At 39.4% G+C, this 22,934-nt stretch overlaps 1 protein-coding gene across 1 annotated transcript; it reads right to left on the reverse strand.

Moving 5' to 3' along the window:
* Positions 1 to 1,335: 1,335 nt before the first annotated feature.
* Positions 1,336 to 21,263, reverse strand: sart3 (spliceosome associated factor 3, U4/U6 recycling protein). Its single transcript, XM_060882864.1, has 19 exons — positions 20,802 to 21,263; positions 16,151 to 16,277; positions 14,570 to 14,677; positions 13,845 to 14,029; positions 13,565 to 13,670; positions 11,730 to 11,854; positions 11,482 to 11,637; positions 9,527 to 9,665; positions 9,014 to 9,121; positions 8,390 to 8,467; positions 8,146 to 8,204; positions 7,748 to 7,857; positions 6,979 to 7,091; positions 6,598 to 6,678; positions 3,845 to 4,009; positions 3,320 to 3,765; positions 3,021 to 3,173; positions 2,685 to 2,860; positions 1,336 to 1,685 (listed from the first exon to the last, which is right to left on the reverse strand). Exons 1-19 carry the CDS (start codon positions 21,003 to 21,005, stop codon positions 1,493 to 1,495), a joined length of 2,832 nt encoding a protein of 943 aa, XP_060738847.1. The 5' UTR covers positions 21,006 to 21,263; the 3' UTR covers positions 1,336 to 1,492.
* Between the last annotated feature and the right edge of the window lie 1,671 nt (positions 21,264 to 22,934).

Consider the following 22,934-nt stretch of genomic DNA (forward strand, 5'->3'; position numbering starts at 1 on the left):
AACAATAAGGGAGAAGAATTCTGAAGAAATTTTATGGAGAAATTATGGCGAAAAATACAGAGATACAATTTTTAAAAATACAGAAAATGTATCAGGTAAATATATTTGACCAAATTTTTAAAAACAAAAAAAAAGGGAGGGGGGTATATGAAGGGGTGTTAAAAGAGCAATATTTTTAGGATGCAGACAAGTTGAACAAGACATTGCGACAACATGGTTCCTCTCTCGTTACTATTTAGGCCACTGTGGTGATCAGAAGCAAATATTTAGAGCTACTGTTCCTTCAGGTCAAAATATACAAACGCTGTACAAAACTGTTACGCCTTCCCGGGTGAAGGAGGCGAATCCTCAACAAACACTCTGTAAAAAGGGACCGGGTTACAATGATGACTGGTGGTGGCTGGAGGGGTTTCTAAAAATAATATACATCACACAATAAATATTCACTTTTAAAGGTTTGAGCCTTCCATTTTCATTTTGACAAAATTACTTCTACTAAACAGTATGGCGTATTTACAGTATGGCCGAGGGAATGGGGCATTATTTAGGCAAACTCATACGGAAGGTTCTAGCAATGAACAGCTGCATAGATTCTTAATCACTTAAAACGTTCGGTTCCTCAAAGACTGGGAACGATCTAAGGCAATGTCACAGCCAGACGGAAGGAAATCCAGACGTGAGGTTGAACCCCACGACGACTTGAACTCCAGAGTAGACCAGGTTCTGGATTTGTGCAGTCTGGCAATGTGACAGAGATGCTAGCCTCGCTTATAACACTAGCCGTATTTCTCAATACTGTGCCGACAAGGTAAGGCAAAACTAACGTGTCAGCCATCTGGAGCTATAATCCTAAAACCAGACCTCGACTTCCATGATATGACAAACTCTAAGGTTTGTGTGAAAAAGAAAAATGTTTTTGGGGTGAAAACACTAGGAGCCCGATGGAACACAACACTATCGGATAAGAATTCCAGAGAAAAAAAAAGTGGATATAAAACAGCTGAAGAGATCCTACTAAATACTTACTTTATTATCTAGTTAATCCGTGAACATGTTAATTACACAATCCAGGAAACGAGTCTTAACCTAAATTCTCCATCAATGAGCGTCCCAGCGTGCTAATATTTTTTTTTCTTTTCTGATCAAAGCAGCGTTTATGGGAAAAAACAAGTTTCTAATCTGTAATGCACTAAACCTCAATAGTAAATATTAAGGTCTTGCATATGCCTAATTTCAAAATAAGGGTCACATGGATTATTTAACATCATGTACAAAAGAAAATACACTATTTTTCTTCCAAAATCAAGAAAAAATGAAGCACTCGTTTCAAGGACATCTTGTTAAAACCTTTTTTTTTAATAGAACATGGATGAGTTTGTGTATTTACAAGACAAATGATGTAAAGCGCTGCTTTCCTTCCTCTCAGTCGCATTTAGGACACAGAATGGCTTCTGACACAAGGCAAGTTAACGGGTTGGTTTTGTTTTTTTATTCACTTTTTCAGGAGCATCTTTGCAAAATCCTCGTTGGACAGGGGCTTCGTCGTGGGGTTTTCAGCTTGCACACCGTCGCTCATGCCATCCTGCTGCTTGGCTGTAGTGCCGTTCTCCGTTTTCGCCTGTGGTGTGTTTTGACGGTGCAGAGAACGAGGGAGTAAAGACACCTGTGTGCGGCCTTTTCCACGACTGAAACAAAGATGCAATTTTAAGAAGTTGCCTGGGATATCAAAAAAAGCCATCAAAAAAGTCTTAATGCTGTTACACCTCTATTTTCCTCTGATATAAATGCCAATATGTTTGTTAGGGAAACAAACACAGGAGCTTAATGAGCTCACAAAATCAAGACAAGAAAATCTTATTATCTCTGATGCGAAAACTGTTAAATTCAACAAAATAAAGGAACATTTCATTAATCATTTAAAAAAAAAAAGCTCCTGTAGACGTCGTACTCAGTGTTGTTTGTTTTGCAGTGGAAGGATTTAGAATACTGTATACTGGTTACAGGTGCAAAATATGGCCACAATTAATTCCTTGAACCTGACATCAGAAAACATGCTGCATTTTTGATCCAGGTTAATGCCTTCTTGCTGTTTGTCGCACAGCCGAGTCAACTTTGCATGTGCAGTTAGCTATAGAATCAGTTACTCAGGTACTGAAAGCAAGTACAACTGTTGTTTATAGTAATAATCTGTGTGATATGGAGCGGTTTTTGGTGAGATGTTTAACATTTTAGAGGAGTCTCCAGTGTGTAAATCTTGCTCACACAGGACATGAAAAGTTTATCTATTTACTCATGAGCTTCACAACACAGGACAAAAGTAGGAGCTGATGCAGTTATACCTAGAGGTGAGACAATACATCAACATGCAAAAATGTGACTGTGAAAAATGTGTGAATAAAATTTTGGGGGATATTCTATCAATCTATTATCTATAATAAAGAAGACTATTCTGATCATTTTTAATTATAGTGAGTAATTACACCTGTAGTTCATGTATGTATGAGTCTGTAAACAGATAAATAATATGCATCATTCCAAATAATGAAATAAACAAAAACTGTAGTCACTGGAAATCTGCTGGGGTGTCAAATCACATTATATCTGGATCTTAAACCTTCTACAACACAACAGTGTTAACAGTGAGAAATCCATATCCCTCCACTCGGAGGTGCTGTTGTACTCACATGCCCTGAATCTGCCGAGGCATCATGCCTCCCAGCGCTGGTGTGAATTCTGACTTCCTGGCTGGAGGATTACTGATGGCCACAGAGAGCGTGTGATTCTCCAGCTTCGTCCTGTCCATCTTTAACACGGCCTGAGACGCCTGCGCCTCGTTCTCAAACTCCACGTAGGCCAGGCCCTGCAGAACACACGCACAGATCACATTCATTCAACAAAAATCTTAGAAAATTTACTGAAGCATTAACAGTTGTTGTCTTCAAATACAACTACAACAGAAGCACAGTGCAGATATTCATCTCAATCAGCTGTGGTAACAAAGCCATAAAACTCTTTTCCACCTTGGGTTTGCCGGAGCGATTGGTGACAAGGCGGACGGCTTTGACCGTGCCGTGCTCTTTACACAGATCCTCCAGCATCTCGTTAGTGCAGCTGAAAGGCAACCCCGAGATGAAGATTTTGTGCTTCTCCATTGATGTGTTGTATTTGAACATCTGTCAAAAGCAGAGAAATAATAAATAATTCAGCTGGCAATTCAAGTGGAATTATAGAAATTTTCAGCCACAAAAGATCCAATCAAAAGATCTGCTATTTTGCAAAAATACCTTTCACATCCCTTAAACTTAGGTGTAATATGTACCTTAAAATCAGGGTTTTTGCTCTTGTCTACGCAGGGAGACACAAACATTGGACGTCCATCCACTTCCTGTCTGTCCAGCTTGAGCGCCTCCCGAGCAGCCAGCTCATCCTCAAACTGTACGTAGCAGTATCCTCTGAAGGCACCCTTTGCAGTAAACACGGGTCGTACCTGCAAGACGGTGCCGCAGCTCCCAAACGCAGCCTTCATTTTGCCCTCAGGGTCGTCCAGATTGAAAGCTAAATTACTGATGAACACGCTTTTTGAGTCACTGCGTTCATCTGGCATTCTAGACGTTGTATTTTTTACTTCTGTCACCACCTGCTGGTTTTTCCGGGCAGCTGGAGGCTCTGCTTTGTTTTGCGGAGGAACATGGCGCCCGAACAATCCGCTTTCTGTCTCCATCTGCTCCTCAGATGCATCGTCCTCACCTCTGTGCCTCTTGTGCTCTGGAAAATTCATGTACAAGTGTAGGAATGAACTAATAAACAAATTTTATTCTAAACTGCATTCTTTTACCACCCTTACCAGTCTCTTCTCCCCATTCATCTTCACCCATGTCTTCTGCCTTCCTTTTGTCTCCTGTTCTGTTTGTTTTCTGGCTCTTTTTCTGCACTTTCTTGTCGGCCTTGGTTTTCCGACGCTGTTCGGCACGTTCTTCTTCTTGCTGGACTAGCAGGGCCTCTTTCTCTGCTGCCTGTACAGAATTGCAGATCAGATGTAAGACCTAATGTGAAAAGTACACATCCTTCATCTGACGCATTTGGGAGAAAGATGCTCGCAGCACAAACATGGTTTCAGAGATTAATCCCATGAATATTAAACAGATCAGACAGTGCTTGTTTAAAAATTCTGCCATTCATCCTTATCACTGCCTCTCAGGTTTAGCATCACTAAGTTATCACTTTTCACTGAAAGATGATCTTATTTGCTTCTTCCTCTTGTATCTTGTATGTTTCTGATTGTAAGTAACAGATCAGAAACATGGCTGGAGCTCTGCACCTACATTAGTATAAACAGCAGAGGCAACACATGACTTCACACCACACTTCTCAGAGTTTATTATTGCATTACTCATTCTCTTATTTCTATTAGCTTCAGACTAGCAGCCTAATCAATTTGGCATGAAGTCAAACTGATGCCGGTGACCAGGAGATGGGGCAGCAGAGGTGGTGCTTGAGGAAGCAGAAACACGGCAAGCAAGCAGGTGTTTGTGCTAGGCTAAAAACAAAACCTATCTGGCCGGCTCTCCCGTCCATCCTACTTTCTAACGTTTGCTCTGGACTACATCTGACTCAAGCGGACCGCACAGCAAGAGTTTAGAGATGGCTGTGTCTTTATTTTCACGAAGACTTGGCTCATGTTTTACAGAGCGACAATTAAGAGCATCCTGAGCAGCTGAATCATTGTCTGGTTTGTGCGCCATCTCGGATTGCAAGACCCTTCAGCGGATAGTGAAGACAGCTGAGACGATCATTGGAGTCTTTCTTCCCTCTATCATCAACATTCATAACACACGCAGCATCCGCCAAGTCAACAGCATTGTGGATGAGCCCATACGCACTCTCTTCATCCTCCTGCCATCTGGAAAATGACAACTAGACTGTGCAATAGATTCTTCCCTCAAACCATCAGACTCCTCAACAACTGAACTGAACTATACTGAACACACACATGTTAACTACTACACTGGACTGTACAAATCAAACACTCACTCCATTGCTGTTTTGCACACCACATTTCAATACCTCAACATACTCGTGCTACTTCATATTCAAACAAGTTGGAATATGTTTACAATTGCTCTAGTTGCACAGATTATAAAGTTAGTACTTTATAATATACAGTATGCACACTGGTCAACGCTATTTTGTGTATTTGTCTTGTAATGTTTTGTATTGTCTGTCTGCACTGTCTTTTATCTCACACTGTTGCACTTTATGCGACAAGGCCCTAAGCTCTGTGTTGTTTTATGTAGCTTTGTCCTGGAGAAACTTTGATTCATTTCACCTTTGCCCCTCTTCCACCAGAAAGAACCGGGTGCTGGTTCGAAGTTGGTTCCACTGGCAAACCTTCTAAGAAACGGTTTGCCTTTCCATTGGCTAAAGCAGGGGTGGCCAACCAGTCAGAGACCAAGAGCCACATTTTTTACTGTGTTACCGCAAAGAGCCACATCATACACATGGGCACACATGAACATCACCTTTTTTTCCATGCCATTTTGAGAGCAAACGTGATACAAATTGTTTACTCAAATGATCTTGCTCTTACTGGGAAACTTTGAGGTATTTTCATCCCACTCACATGCGCGTTTTGACGAAAATACCGTATTGAACTCAAGCGAAGCAAACACGCACATTAAAAAGACACAAATACAAACTTTGATATGAACGTAAGAGCCGCATGAAACCGGGCAAAGAGCTGCATGCGGCTCAGGAGTTGTGGGTTGGCCACCCCTGGGCTAGAGAGCCATCACAGAGTCGAGTCTTACGTCACTGTATAGGTCTCATCTTTCCCAGCAACGTTAGTGCAGCAGCGGCAAACACAAACACAACAACAATGACGGATGTTAATGCTCATGGCTTTGTGAACCTACATTGGCATCCAAAAATGACGAATCCAACAGCTCGATGTAATTTGTATAAACGGAGGTTGTATATAGTTTATAGTTATGTATATAGTTTATACTATATTAGGTTGCACCGAATAACGTAAAGTACATAACATTATTTTATCAACACACAAAAAAGGGAAGCCTTAGCATGTAGCATGTGTGCTGTAAATTGATCATATTGCGGCAAAGTAAAAGTGTATTAAACATTGTTATACTTAAGGTACATTATCAAATGTGCTAACGGTAGCCCCGCCCCCAGCTCCTGACGCAAGCGGTTCTTAAGACTAGACCAGCAATGTTTTGGTGCTACTAAAGAACCACTTTTCCTGGTTCAGAGCTGGTGCTTTGGGTGTCGAAAAAGAAAGAACTGATTTTAAATTAGGCTCTGGCTCTGAACCAGCACTCAAACTGCCTCGGTGGGAAAGGGGCATTTGTACTGCGTCAGCAATATATGGTTGAACTGACAATAAAAGCTCCTTGACTTGAAATATTGGACTTTGTCTTCGTTATACTACAAAAACAAAAAAGGTCATACAAATGAGACTGACAAGCTATTTTATGATAAACCTCTAATAGCGGCCTGAATATGATTTAAAGAGTAACATGCAAATAAGTCATTTTCTAAAGTTAAAAGGGACAACACAACTGAATAAGGTGAAGAGGAGACATGCCTTGACTCTCTGATCATTCACTCGATTCAGTCTAGACTCTGTCTTCTGTACAGCAGCATCCCAGTCCTCCAGCGAACCTGCCGATGGATACAATAAGCCGTTAGACACAGGTGGAAAGCAGCACAGGAAAGAAGGGAGAGGGAGAAAGAAAAGAATTTTATTATTTACTTGATAATAATACTATTTTATTTTATTATTTACTTTAAATAAAAAGTGAAGAGACCGTAAACGAGAAAAGAAAACAAGAAAAGCATAAATGAGAAGAGACCAGGATAAATGAGATATGGTGAGAAATCAAGGGATGAAAAAAAAAAAAAGAGATAATTCATGTCTAGCTGAAATAGATTGAAGTTTGTTTTGAGTGCTGTAGCACTTACCTTCAACCCTCTCAAACATGAGAAGCACTTCACACACATGCTCTGGATAATCTGACGTGCACTGCACTGCTCGGTGAAGAGCCTTCCTACAATGTGCAGCATCTCCATAAGACCTGTGGCCAGTGTAAGAAATTACAGATAAATGCACCCAGATTCCACTCCAAAATACACATTGAATAGAGCTCATTCCTAACAAGGCTTACGTGTCATAAGGTAATAAGTTTAGAACTCTAAATTAATAAACTTGATTAAATCGTTAGTATGGGAGCGGCAGCAGGACATCAAGGATCGCCACTAACAAAGGGTCTAAATGACCATTACCATTTAAAGTGACCATTTGGTTGATAACTGTAACAATACCAAGCCAAGGTGTACATGACCATGATCAACATTTAAAGACATAAAACAGTATAAAATGCTTGAGCATGATTTGTCCTGGGTTCTTACTGACTCTGATGAACACAAAGTACTTCATGTATTTTGTCACTGCTATACTGGAATAAACTTCTTGTTCTTCATTAAGATTTTCACCGTCATCGTCTTATTTTCACACATTTTTTATTTCTTACACCAGATATGACTTAATATTCACTCTGATCACCACAGAGATAAATCCAGAAAATAAACAATTCAATAACACCAGTTTGGTCAACGGTAATGAAAAGTAATATGGCAGTGCTATGTACTAGAATTGCGTTGCTTTTATTGTCTGCAGCTTACAAGCTGAAAACCGATGTGGTGCTGAAATTCTTCACTGTAGGATACTGACCTCTCCAGATTGTAGTACTCGAGCCACATGTTGGCATACTTAGCGTTTCCTTTCGTCATGATGCTGTCCCACAGTTCTCGAGCTTTCTGCATATTTTTACAGTGCAAAGCCTGTTGAAGAGAACAAACAGTAAAGTAGAGAAAATGGCTGGAGGTCAAATTACAAACTAGTTCAAACTCGCTGATGTGCTACAGCTGCAAGGCTGGCAGAACCAGCAATACCTTTGTAAATATTACTCTTAGAACACATTACTTGTTTTTAATATACAGCCAAAGTATAGCAATACAGCAAATGATTTCAGTGCATTAACCAATGTATATTTTTAAAGATAATAGTAAATTAAACTAGGTTTAGTCTTAAGAGGAGGTTCGAATGGTAGATGTGTGACCTGTGCTCACCTCTATCCTGGCCCAGATTTGCATTATTGTACAGGTCAGATCACCACACTCTGTAAACCCTGTAACAGTTATATATTACGTAAATTAAAGTATATTATGAGCTACACCAAGACCAAGTAAGAGTCCATTACTGTGATTAAGAGACGGTATGTATCTGCATTTAAAAACAATTCGATAAATAAAACCTTGTTTGGTTTGTCATAATGAGGATGTAGGCTGGATTAACACACAGTACGGCACTTACGTTCCTCCACGTCTTGCTTTAGGTAGTCGAGAGCACGTGTGAAAGCTGCCCGCAGCTCCTCTAGCTCTCTGCTCCCTTCTGCAATAAATTAACCAGCAATGAAACAGTATAACCCTTTAAAATGTCTAATATATATGAAGCTTGATCCAATGTGCACTTAATGTAGTCATAAAGCCAAGACTTAGGTGTAGGTTATGGGACTATAATGTGTATAACTAAAGGAAGTCTAGCTCACTGATACGATTTACTTTAAATGCATAAATTTCATAGAATTCATCTGGCACCATAAAACAGCAGATATTTATAAGATTGCAGTCAAAGTGGAAATCTGAGTACATCTATCCAGCTTTCTGCTACAATTCTACTTTTGAAGAATAATAACACTCCAAACATTTTATAATGAATAACCACTGAAGTTAACACTGCTTCTGTTCAAACAACGGGAGTAATACTACATTTGTAGTTCTGCCTCTTGCTTAGCTCTACAACACGTTATGTACATTGGCACAAGCAGTTGGTATGACAGCAAAGTGAGACACGCCTCTGTATCTCGTATCCTAAAAAATATGTAGAGCTCATCAGACACCGAACACGTCTTGGTCAATCAACATTAAGGCTTCTCACCTTTGCTAAAATCGACGCGTCTCCGGAGGTAATCCAGGTACGACTGCCAGATCTCCACGTAATCGGTTGCCTGTATGAAGCCAGCGTTAAGCGCCTTTTCGAACACATCTACAGAAAAGCAAATCTAAAGTAAGATTTAAGATTTCTAAAAATATCCACTTCAGTCGGTGTGGCTGGAAATGTCACCACTAATATGCTTCGTATTGTTTTCACATATACAGACAGGTGGCAAATTAAAAGAAAACATTTAAGTTCTGACGAACATTTCTATCCAGATAAGTGTGGTCTCTTCCAGGTTGATAGGCGGCCCCATCTCCAGGCCACGAGGGCTAACATAATGGTTTGATCATCATCATCAAATCAAATCTTTTTAAAAGAAAAATAATGTTTGTCACTTAAGTACAGTTCCAGAGAATACTCTTCTGGTGGCTCATGGTGTCCCAGCACCTTTCTGTTCCCTTTATTTGTTCACCTGTCTATATATTATTGTTTTCGGTCTTTTGTATCCAATACCAGAGATTATGTGATGCTCTGCACAGTGTCTCTCCAGAGCCAACAGGTAGCTTTTCCACAAGCCCATGGTCCAGGGGCAGTTCCGGACAGCCCTTTCATGACAGGACAACACCAGCTCTTTGATCTTCAACTGCCGATCCTGGAGGAACCACATAAAAATGGTTTATTCATCTTCTACCGCTTATCCGAACTACCTCGGGTCACGGGGAGCCTGTGCCTATCTCAGGCGTCATCGGGCATCAAGGCAGGATACACCCTCGACGGAGCGCCAACCCATCGCAGGGCACACACACACAAAAATGGTTTATTAATTATGAAATTTTATAAATTATATTAATTAAATGATCGTATTTACTGTCACTGATTTGCAAGGAAATCAGTTTACACAGGCTTTTTTCTTGCAAATTTTAAATTTAAAATTTATAGATCACTGATCTCACCATCACTTTCCAGGATTTTCAACTGCTAGGACCAGTCTCAATATTCCAATACAACTATTCAGTTTTTCAGAAGAAACATCAAAAAACCTCTTGGAACACAGCCCTCTAGTCTTGTGACGAAGTTGTTTGTCTCAGAAAAAAACCCAATTCTCGAAATTCAATTTCCAAAAACATCGTAGGGTTCTGGAGACCGCAATTGCAACAACCAACCAAAATTATTTTCCATCATCTTCCTCATGTTACGGAATCAGTCTGACAGGCCAGTACAATGTGTATTGCCAGAGAAACACTACATAAGTATGTGTGTCTGCACACTGGCACGCACATCTGAGGTCTGCTGAATTTAACAGGGGAAACGTGATTCTTCCATATAATTTGACCTATATTTTGCACACAACATAAAGTTAAAACTTTTTACAAATGTGCCAAAGCAGCTATTATTTCCAGAAATTAGTCTGACCTATATACTGTTTTATAAGCTATATATATATATATACACATACATACATATATATATATATATATATATATATACATACATACATACATATACACACACACACGTGTGTATATGTATGTATATGTATGTATATATATATATATATATATATATATATATATATATATATATATATATATATATATATATATATATATATATATATATATATATATAGCTATATATATATATATATAGCTAGCTTATAAAACAGTATATAGGTCAGACTAATTTCTGGAAATAATCAAAATAATAGCGTCAGTGTGTTTAAAGTTAAAATGGAATATAATACAGTTCTGCACAGCTGGCATTGTTTTAGTCTCGTTAGACTGCACGCATGCAACAGTGGATTTAATTAGACATTTGCATTGAATGCACTACAACAGCCAATAAAGAACATTTGTGGATAAAACTAAAAGCCACTGTGTCAGAATCCTCAGCGCAGCAGATAATGCCAGTCCCTGTCTGACAACAACATGTTTATCTAGGTGTCTTCTCTCTCTTTAGCATGGAAGAGTGTTCCCTTGATTCATCTAGGGAAGTGTTTTCACCTGAAGAGCTCTCTTCGTCATCCCTCCCGCCGTCCTCTACTCTCTCCATCTGTGCTAATGGATGTGTAAGCCCCTAATGGGCCGTTCGTGTTAAGTGCATCTCATTAGCAAGTCATTAAAAAGCTCTTGAATAAATTGAGCAAGTTGCAGCAGACTTCATGCATGCAGATGATTTAAAAAATAAATAAATAAAATCTATTACATAAAAAAGCCCTGGAATACCAACTGGGGTTGTTGGTGTAAATCGGATGGATGTGATGAGCTTAGAAATAGGTTCTTTATTAGAAGCATTCTTCAATTGTGGCTGGATTTGTCGTTTGATGATATATGTAAAATTTTAATAGTAAATATAGAGCGCAAGTATAAAACCGTTCCCACCCCCACGCCTGATAAGTCTGCTTGAGTTAGACAAAGTCACTGAGAATCATCTTTGTGTGTATAAACTCTACAGGTTCTAACACTTACCAGATAAGTAGTATATTTAGCCCAAAGGTCTGGAACTAAGCAATTCTCCCCCAGCGCTCTCTCAAATATGATCTGAACTCTAGCAGGGTCTCCCTCCTTCATCTCGTACTCGATGTAACTCTGGTACTCAGCCAGCTTCGGCGGCTCGGACACCAACTGCAGTGCAGGTAGAAGAACAGACATGTGGACACGGTGGACAACTGTTTCATTTACTGAAATATGATGTGTGTGATGCGCATGTGTTATACCAGGGCCTCCTCATAAGGCCTGCGAGCATCCAGCTGCTGCAGAGCTCGCTTGTAGTGCTGCGTGACCATCTCTGGCACACCCTCATCCGTCCAGTCAGAGTATTCGTTGTACGTGCTCTCCATATCTGCATATTATAATGTACTGACTTAACATACACCCAAATATTTTTACACTCTTGTTTTTAGGATCAGGGAATCTCATTAGGCAGTAAAAAGTTTTTATATTCTACACATTAAATATTGCTCAATGATCACCAGTAGCTTTTATGAATTTTAACGTCAGGCTACACCATGATCCATCAACTCATTTACAACTCGTATTAAACAGAAATGATTTTCAGGAAATTTTGTCATAGTGGACCTTTAATCATATAATTAAATGGTTTTCAAAGAGTGGGTATATTTGACATTTTCTACCTGTTTAAGATGATATGTGCTTTGTGGAATGGCGCATTGTCATGCTAGAAATTGCAGCCAAAAAGGGACTCTATACAGAATTTTTTTTATAAAAAGGTGTTAAACTGATATAAAGGGGCCAATAACACATTACCAACACCATTATACTTCTACTAGGAATAGAGATTCATCAGACCAGTTCTTCAACTGTCCAGTTTGGGTGAGTTTGTGTCCATGATATCCTCAGAGTCCTGTTCTGGAATAACAGGAACGGAACCTGACATGATCATCTGTGGTTGTTGCTTATGCACCTCAAGGTTTGATGTATTGTGCATACTGAGATGAGCTTTCAGTAAGAGTTTTACTGATTTACTGAGATTCCTGTCAGCTTAAACCTCATGCTGATGATCTCTCTCATTAACAAGTTTTTTCAGCATACAGACCGTCTGCTCACAGGATGTTTTCTGTGTGGCATGCCAATCTACATAAACTCGAGACTGCTGTTTGTGAAAGTCTCAGGATATCAGCAGTATCTGAAATACTCAAACCAGGCCATATGGCAACCAAGTCTCAGAGATCACACTTCACACATCAGATCTTTGATGTGAACTTAAACTGAAGCTATTGACCTAAATCTGCATGATTATACACTCTGTTATGCTGTCATATTATTTGGTATCTGTATTAATGGCCAAGTGTGTTTGCGCGTGTGTGCGTGTACCATTCTCCTTCTCATTTCATATGAAACACAGCAGCACCAAAGCAGGTCTCTGCGGCCATACAGGGATATAAATTTCCTAGAAAAGAGCTTAAAAGCCAAAGAAACACGAGCCAAGATGCTCAGGAACAGAATATGTGTTTTGGCTTTGATTAGAATTGAGAAAGCCAGAACTGCTTTTTCTTTCACTGAACATTCACACTCTCACACACACACACACAATCTGGCTAGGCACAGGTGGAGTGGGTGAGCAGCGCTCCTGGCTCTTCACAGCACATGGGCTTATAAAGGTTTGCATGAAAAAACTAAAGCCACACACTTATGATTCAGCAAGTTTTCACAGTGAAAGTCTAATAAGATGGAATAGTTTTCAGTGTGGAACAATTTTTATTCTACTTTATTCTTCACTCCTCTGTGTACCATCTGTGTCACTGAGTCACAGTTTCTCCAGACTTCAGCTTCGTCTTAGGCCGGTTTAGATGGTCAAGCCAATGCATTATATTTAACAGCGATGTAACTATAGCTCTGTTTGGGTGTCCAGACTGCTTCATTATTTCATTATTCTCTCAGACAGAAGCAGATGAACTCCTATCAATACGAGAAAGACACTGACATGCAGGGAGACAGATAAGATGTGGCTGTGTGTAAAAGACAGCGAGAGTTTTAAAGGAAGAGGAATCCACCCGTGTGAAGGAATCAGAAAGGGAGGTAGCCACTTTACCCATTAGAGGTATGGCAAGCTGCCTTCTGAAGAGTGTGTGGATTCGTTCAAGCTGCACGGTCAGCTGCTCCTGTTGTTCAGGACTCGAGATGCTGCCAGGAGGAGGCTGTAACAGATAGCAGCATGTGTTAATGTTTAATCGCTCGTGGACCAGGATCTTTGCACAATCATAAAAACTGCTACATTTCTTACCAAACATTTTTTTTGTGTACACAAAAGCTTGCAGTGAAGGACTTTGTGCACACCTACACTAAGAACAGAAGCAACAGGTTTTGCGTACCTGGAGGGTGGACTGGATGGCCATTTCAAACTCCCTGAAGGCCTCCCAGAGCGCTGCACCTTTGGTCATGTGCAAACCCACGGCAGTTAGCGCCCTCTCGAAGATGGTGCGCACCCGGTTGATGCCTCCCGCTGCCCCCATGCCGCCTATAGAATACTGAGCGTACTCCAACCAGATATCAGGACCTGTGGGAGTGACAGCACGTACAAATAAGGCCACGAAAATACACCACGCATAAAGAGCAAGGACCCTCCTCCTGTATGGCTACACTATTTCTGGAAGAAATGTCTTGAAAAGCTCTGTGTTCTATTTATATTTGCATTGTCTGCTGTCTGGGAAACAGCAGCCTCTCCTTGGGACCGCATTACACTTTCTACCACAGATAAGCCTTCCAGGATTTTTCTTTCTTTTGTACCAATACCATCTGGTCTATCATGAGCAGAGCAACATGAATGCTTTTTTCCTTTCATTTTTTTGATGGAATTTCTATTGCCATCATCAAAATGTAGAGCAAAATGTAATAAATCCACAGACAATGAAATTAATAGGCTGGTTATATCCAACATGCCAGCTGTTTTCTGTGACTGTCAGATGGGAGTAAAAATAAAGCCACAAAAATGTAAAAACTGAAAGAGTTTTAAGTATTGCTTACAGATGAGTGAGTGAGTCATACTGCTGTTCATTCAGACATTTTAAAGGAATTGTAAGGATACGATTACACTTACAGATGTAGTCTTTTGCAGCTTTCTCGAAGAGCTCGTAGATTTTCTCGCGCTCTGCCTCGTCACCCTCAATCAGCCCGATTTCGTCCTTCAGCCAGTCTAGCCAGATCTCTGCGCAGCCAGTCAGAACATGGCATCAGTGAAGGATCACGACATGCAACACACCAGATTTCCCAAAACATACAATCACAAATTAAAGTCTGTGCATGTCATACAGCTAGAAATGTTCTGTGGCAGCTTTTTTTTTTTCATTCCTCTGACTCCTGCTCTATGTTAACTGTTCATCACAAACTCACATTAACCAGCAAAGAATAACTGAAAATAAGAATAATTATTACGAGGTTCAGATTTGACTCAGAGTCCCAGGAGCACATTAAATGAATGCACCATGAAAGACTGCATCAAGCATTGGCCTAGCAGATGGACAGGAATAGAAGCTACTACCACCCACAGGGATAGAAAAAGTACAGCAGACAGACACTAATTAATTTTTGTTATATATAAACCTAAAAGTACTCCAGTCTTATCATTCCCGACAAATCACTAGAACAGTTTGTCCTTTAAAAAAAATTATTTTCAGAGTAACAAAAAGACCGGTCATGTCACTGAAGTTCACAGAGCGAGAATAACAAAGGCCATGTGCCAAACAAATGAACAGTTACATAAATAAATCCTTTTGCACTTGTTTGTTATTAAAATGTTTGTTATCTGGATCAGAATGAGGTTGGAGCTCAAAAGCTGCCAAAAGAAGAGTGCTGATACACCTAAAATATACAAACAGGGTTCCCACTCTTTTTCAGAGATCATTTTCCAGGACTTTTCTAGGACATTTCAAATTTAGCAAAAAAAGACAAGGATCACAGATTCACAGCCTAAAGTAATATGTTCTTCTCTCCAGAAGTCTTAACAATGTACACTTTATGGCTATTACTTAACTATACTTTTAAAGACAATTTGTCATGTGAATGAAATTTCAACATTTATAAAATAAAAAGACAGCACATATTAATACCCTTTCCTTTCTCAGGCCAATGCCGTCATGCATGCTTTAGTTTGCTGTGCATTCCCCTTGCACATGATATTCAGATTAACAAGGTTAATATAACCTGCTTACCCGTCACAATTTGCTGAAAACATTCGAGCACTTAAACCATTCCTAGCACCTGAAACCGCCAACACAAAACACTGTCATCCGTCACAGCGAGATTAAACAGCATAACAAAAACCCGTCAAAACTCAGCATCCCTGAACAGAGCGCTTTCTGTTACTAACGTTAACTGTTTCGACCAGTTGTAAACTGTTCTTTAAATGATCAAGAACATTTAAAAATAATAATTTTCCAGGACAACAAGATTTTTTCCAGGACAGTTTATATTTTCTCTCATTTTCTATGTGTTTTCCAGGACTGGAATGTTGGTCATTAATTTTCCAGGATTTCCAGGTTTTCCAGGACGCGTGGGAACCCTGACAAAAGCCATTTTACAAACATGTGATTTATTAAATATGAGAGTAATACATACATTTCAAATGCAAAAGTTGTTTACTTAAAATAACCCAATTAATGACAAAGGATTCAGCTCGCACCTTCAGTAAGAGGGAAGAGTTCACTCATCTTCTGCCTGGCCTTGCGCAGTCTGTACAGCTTCCCTTCCTGCCTCAGCAGCTTGATCAGGTCCACGTGGCAATTATAATCAAATGCATTGATCGACAGCTGCAAAGTCACAAACAGAGTACAGATGTTAGTGAAAATACAGAACCATCTGCAGACTGGAAAGAGTTTGATTTGCCTTTAAAACGTCACCGTATAAGTAGTTAATAATCATAAAAGAGACTTATTAAGTTAAGGTAAAAATATTAGACAAATACTCTAGAAATATTCCCCACCAGAGCACGAGATACACATCTGTTTATTCTGGCACTTAGGATGTGTCACCACCTGCTGTGCCACCAGGACTCCTGAATAATAGCTCCTAATTACTTCTGAATTAGTGCTGATGGCTCTGAACAGCAGGCTACCGGAGGACATTAATAAACACAAGGGAATTAAGAAGCAGGTTATTTGACTATAACTGCGTATTAATAGTCAAACTGCCCACAACAAAATATAGCAATTACTCAGATGTCAGACTTTAGCAAATTTCTGTGGAAATTTCTGGAAATTAAGGTTAACAATAGTTCCGGTAAGGCTGATTATTATTACCATGGCAACCAGTAGGAGTAACGCCTTCAAAGTGCAGTGACTGACGACCTGCAGTGATAAAATCACTGTATGTGTGAATGTTTCTTATTTGATATGATGCCATTACTTTAGTCCAAAAAGAACAGCTAGTCTTATTTGTCTTCTTTCTCATCAAATCTGTGTGCAAATCTGAAATAAATAAGCTTTTTAAACTTTAAGTGATCTGACGAGAAAACGATCCATAAGACAAATCAGACGATCAAAATTCAACACCATGGTACTGTGCAGCCTGCCCGGATTTGTGTTTGTTTAGTGAAATCTGAAGCGCATGAAAGAATCACCCTGTCAAAGAAAACAGGTTCTTGGTGTAAGGAAATTAATAATAGATAAGGACCTGAGGCTTTATTACAGATAATACATGCTGGTCATCATGTCTGGGTGCAAATTCTGTGCATGACTGCGATTAAAACAAGACATAATGAATATTGTTCCAAAAAAAAATTATCAGATTATCAATACTGTGAATCAAAGGACTAAGGAAAAGAAAACATCTCCATGTCAGGAGTCTCACTACTCAAGCTAATTCTATCAAAACTCTCCATGCTTAATGGCACTCTATAAATAACCTCTAACATTTTTTGTACTTGATGCTATAGCAATGCTTTATTGGATGGGAGGGACGAAACACTCTCTCTTCCTTGTCAATCACATGGCTAAGTATTGACCAAGACTGAAAGTTAAGGTGAAGGGAGCAGAAAGAAACTTTTTGTACCATTCATCAGTAAAATCTCATATTATAGAAAGTTTTGATTTTTTTTAGTCCAGGCATCTTCCTGAAAAGATTAAAAAGCCAGTTTGCTTAGATACATGCCATAATAAAATGGACAGACCTGAACCAGCTCTTAAACATGCCTAAAATGTGATCTATAAAGGATTCACACTCAAAGCTGCTGCTGCTGCCATAACTGCCAGGACAACTATGAAACCTACGCACATCACTTCATTATCTACTGTTTGGTCTACTCAGCAGGTCAGAAAGAGAACTTGGAAATATTAGATGAGAGACTTGTTAACATCCAATTAAAATATTAACACCACAGAGATAAATGCTCAAATCTGATTGGTCAGAAGGTGATCAATTTTTATATTCAAATCCCTTGAACTAATCTCTCGTCATCTCTATATGGCAATTGTGCAGTTTTACATACTTATAAATGAAACAAATACATTTTGAGCTCATAATGTTGCAAAGATAGAATGATCGAGTCAAAGAGCAGAGATCTGAAGAACAATTTAGAGGCATTATTGATAGATTTATAAAAGTAGTATTTTAAGAAATCTTGTGACTTTCTAAGCAGAAATTAATGACCTTAAACTTGATATGGCTCTCCAGCTCACTTTACAGCCTCTGTTATACGAGCTGAGACAGCAGGCTTACCGACACACCACTTTTTCTCTTTCAATCCGATACAAGAGTTTGCCAGTATTGGCCGATACCGATCCGATATCTGTGTTCTTTTCTACCTTTAAAACTAAAGAATGTATACAACTCGCTTAGTTATTAAGATTTATTTGTTTCTAGAAATGACATACAAAAATTCATTACTGGATGAAAAATTAAAACAAGAAACCTTAAAAAAGTATTAATTCAGTAGCAAACAGTACTTTTAACAGTTAGTGGTATAACAGTCTAAACCATATATGCTGCAATTATTAAATTTAATTATTTTCTTAAGAAAATGCAATATTTTAAAGTGAATCTTATATTAGAACTCTTGAAACACAATGCACAATGTATTAAACAGTAAACCTTGCACTCATCAAAATAGGGATTTTCCACCCATCCAACATTTCTTTAATGGATGCTGAAATCACACTGCTGGTGTGTGACCCTCGTTATTCCTTAACGTGTAGCACAGCACTTTGCAAATCATAACTCGCATCTATCCAATGTGCAGTTAAACTTAAAAGAGACTTGGGGCACACGTCGGAGCTCCAAATATTTGTAGTGAAGCTCGAGGACTGCACATCTTTTAATTTGTCTGCAATGTGAGAGGAAACTTTGGAATACAGCTCAGACAAGGCGATCTCAGAAATGTACTTTCTAGATGGCAAACTATATCATGTTTCCAGATGTTCCATGAGGCGACAAAAAACGATGTTTTCCACAACGAAGAGGGACTGATCATCGAGCGCAATGAATTCCAAGAGCTTTTCTGTTATTTTTACAGCTTTTGCACTCTGTTGTGCCATTTGTTTTTGACTCTGAAAAGCATCCGTCAGGGTCATCTGCTTTGACGGATCATCCTTTTTCCGCTTAACTTGCGCGAACGCCATGTGTTCTTTTGCATGATGCTTCTGAAGATGCTTGATTAAACTTGTCATATTGTAATTTAAAATGCTACATCCACCTCTTGAAACTTTGGCTTTACAGACATTACAATTTGCAGTGCTACGCTCTGCTGAATCGAGCGTAAAATACCAAATGAGCGACATGTTTAACACGCAGAGGTAAATGGAAAGGGTGCCTGCTAAACTTGCTTGTCTGTCACAGGTGGTTGTGCAACATATTTCCTATAAAATATATTATATCTACTTTCATTAATGCAATTTAATATACAAGTGTATTTTTCTTATAAGTTCAAGCAATAGACTATGATGTTTGCTGTTCATTAATCAACCACCACAGGTAACGGATTTGGATCGTTCACGCACCACCGATACACGATCCACTCAAAATGCTTGGATCCCCGTCGATACCGATCCTAAATATCGGATCGGTGCATCCCTACTTAGAATATGGCCATAGCAAAAGTGTATTAAGTCACTAAGAAAAACTGACTGGAAAAATGAACTCCAGTCCAGAATGCTTGCTTGTTTTTAGGTATCATCCTAGTGTTCAATTTAAAATCAATCCATGGGTCTCTGCATATCCCAGGGCAGAGCTTCATAAGTGTGGGCAGGAACCATGGAGATGTCAAACCCACCTAACCATTAGAGATTTAATCTCTACAAAAATCTTTCCTAATGCACCTTTAAATGATCTTGTCACATCAGCTCCACCCCAGTACAACAGCCTATCAGATGTGCAGCATCCTATCAAGTTAAAAGTCTACAAAATGAGGGACGTCTCAGTTAATACACTTGGGATTGTTTTACATATCTTTCAGGTTATTCGAACAAGCATTGAAATAAATAGTATTACACCTATAGTTAAGTATAGTATAGATTCTGTCTGGTGCCACGACCAAAGTCTTTCCACACACAAAAAAATAATATGCGGAAATCTTCCATATTTATGTTCTTTCATTTGATGTGCAAATGATCGCGATGAATACATTGATATGCATATTAGCGGGTGACGTCAGGCAGCGCAACACGAAGCTCAACCACAAGCCACAAAAACGACGTTCATAATTTTATTGCAATCAACGCGCCCGTGTCCAAGGATATTGCGCAACATGGCCGTTAATTCACCCTGCACTGAAGTCTCCACACACCTCACTGACTGGATAATCTGATCAAATACACAGTTAAATATCTAGTGAATTCCCACAAGCAGTTGCTGTGGGTTATGATGAGAAGGTGCTGTGTTTCACGCCCACGACATGGCGCGCAGTTTGATTACAGGCTCCTCAGCTAGGCAGCTTTATATAACTCTATATAACTCACATAAACAGTTTTATTTTACATACCAATTGCAGATTGTTACATGTTTACAGGTGGGCGTTTTGTCGACGTAAATATTTGCTCTTTTGCTGTAAAAGACCAAGTGAAGTTGGACGGAGACACTTAGCGCATAAACTGTTGCTAACTACCAGCTGTCGCCTTCTCCAAATCTTAATAAGGGAACACGATAACAAAATATCTCCATCATTAAAGACATCACTTACACCAACAGAATGTGACAATGAGACTTTTTATTATATGCTTAACTGCGTACCACGGCTAAGCTAGCACGCTAGCTAGGTCTTCGCCATTCATTCTCATAGCTGTAGGCTGGCTAGTTAGCTTAGCCTAGCTTAGCCTAGCTTAGCTTAGCTTAGCTTAGCTTACTTGCTCCTCCAAGCGCTGGATTTCTGCTTCATTTTCTCGCTCGTCCTCCGACGTGTCGTCGTCCTCTTCATCTTCAGAATTCTCGACGCCCATTGCCTCTTCTTCTCCCGACTCAATTTCTCTCTCCATCTCCTCGGCTTCCTCCTCTTCCTCCTCCTTGATATCAGCTAAGAGCGTCTCAGCTTCGTGCCCAGCTGCCGCCATGTTTACGAGGATCTGCCTGGTAACAGGATGCGCGTGCACGAGCTGCAGCCTGATCCAATGAACTACGTATAAAAACCAGACTTGTGTTTTCCTGAACCTATGTAATGAAATATGACGACTTTATGAAAAGGAAAATATCGTAGGATGGTCATTAATCACTAACATTCTGCTAATGAAAGTTGTAACACTGATGTGATAAATAACTGGAACGGTGGATCAAAACAGCGCTGAGAGTCGAACGCAGAGTCGACTCTTCGATACCAGCGCTCGCTTTGGAGTCAACTCAGCATAGTGAAATGAAAATTATTGTGTGTGTGTTTGTGTGTGAGAGAGAGAGAGAGAGAGAGAGAGAGAGAGAGAGAGAGAGAGAGAGAGAGAAACAGCTGATGTCAGAAACATTGTAAGAGCTGTGAAGAAAAACACACCCTTAAAAGTGACACCACTGACATCTTCCACAGGGCAAAACTTTGAGCACATACCTGTATATACAGATGCTATACCACAAGATGCAAAGCACTCATCAGCAGTTAGAATCAAAAAGCCAGAAATACAGAGAAAATGCACAGTATCTGCACATACCTGTATGGTATGTGTCTAAGTTCTCACACACCACACCACTGCTGCTCTCCCTCCACTAGCCTCCGGTAGCTGCACACATCAGATTCAAAACACTGATGCTTGCCTATAAAGCCAAAAATGGACCAGCTCCATCTTACCTCAAAGCTGTCTGCCAAATGCCATAAACGTAAATGTGAATTTGGTGGTCAATGACTTCAAGGCTTGAGGCCACTCCAAATTTTACTTAAATCAGCATCTCTAAATATTTTGCAGCCATAACATTACAGTATCTGTCGAATTCCAACACATTAACACCGCATTCTGCTTAATGAAGTACTGATTAGGAGATCACCTGAGCCAAACCTTATTTAACAAGTAAAAGTATAAACAACTGCTTTTATTATCACTGTTCTCTTTTAATAGGACCAGCTGGATGGCAAAAACAATGCTAGTAGTACCCCAAAAGTAAATAGAGACAAATAATAACCACTGATCATACAAAAGAGTTAAAAAAAGGCGAAAACCACTCTCCACTGACTGGTATGACCGCCAACTCAATTGAATGACAGGATGACATCAAATGATTTACAAAAAAAATGGCAGCTGGGGTGAAGTGCATGGTGAGGACGGTTCAGAAAAGGCTCATAGAGGCAGGGTTAAAGTCATACCACAGTGTCTCACCTACTGTGAACTTTGGTGGAGGATCGGTGATGATCTGAAGGTGCTTCAACAAGGCTGGAATCGGGCACGTTCATCTTTGTGAAGGGTGCATGATTTAAGCCAAATTCAAGGTTGTCCTGGAAGAAAAGTTGCTTACTTATGCTCTACAATGTTCCCCAACTCTAAGGATTGGATTTTTCAGAAGAATAATGCTCCATGCCACACCGCCAGCTCAATCAGTGTGTGGATGGAGGACCATCATGTCAAGAATGTCATGGCGAGTCCAATCTACAGACCTGTCCCCCCTCCCTAAAAGTGTCCACCTTCTAAAGTCAATGTATGGTCACAAGCCATAGAACAGAAATGTGCTGCTTGAATTTTTGTACCAGGAGTGGCATAAAGTCAACCAACAGCAATATGAAAGATTGCCAAGATGCATAAAAAGTTGAAAATAAGGTTTATTCCACCAAATAAATTTTTAAACTTTTCCTTGGTGTTTAAAAATGAACGAGCTTGTTTTCTATTCATTATTTGGATCTTTTTTTGTAAATAAATGCTCTAAATGACAATATGTTTATTTGGAATTTGGGAGAAATGTTGTCACCTGATAGAATAAAACAAAAATTTTCATTTTACTCAAACACATACCTATAAATAGTAAAACCAAATAAACTGATTTTGCAATGGTCTCTTAACTTTTTTTTTCCAGAT

The sequence above is a fragment of the Tachysurus vachellii genome, chromosome 12, assembly GCF_030014155.1.
Source record: "Tachysurus vachellii isolate PV-2020 chromosome 12, HZAU_Pvac_v1, whole genome shotgun sequence".
In the NCBI taxonomy this organism is placed as follows: Eukaryota; Metazoa; Chordata; class Actinopteri; order Siluriformes; family Bagridae; genus Tachysurus; species Tachysurus vachellii.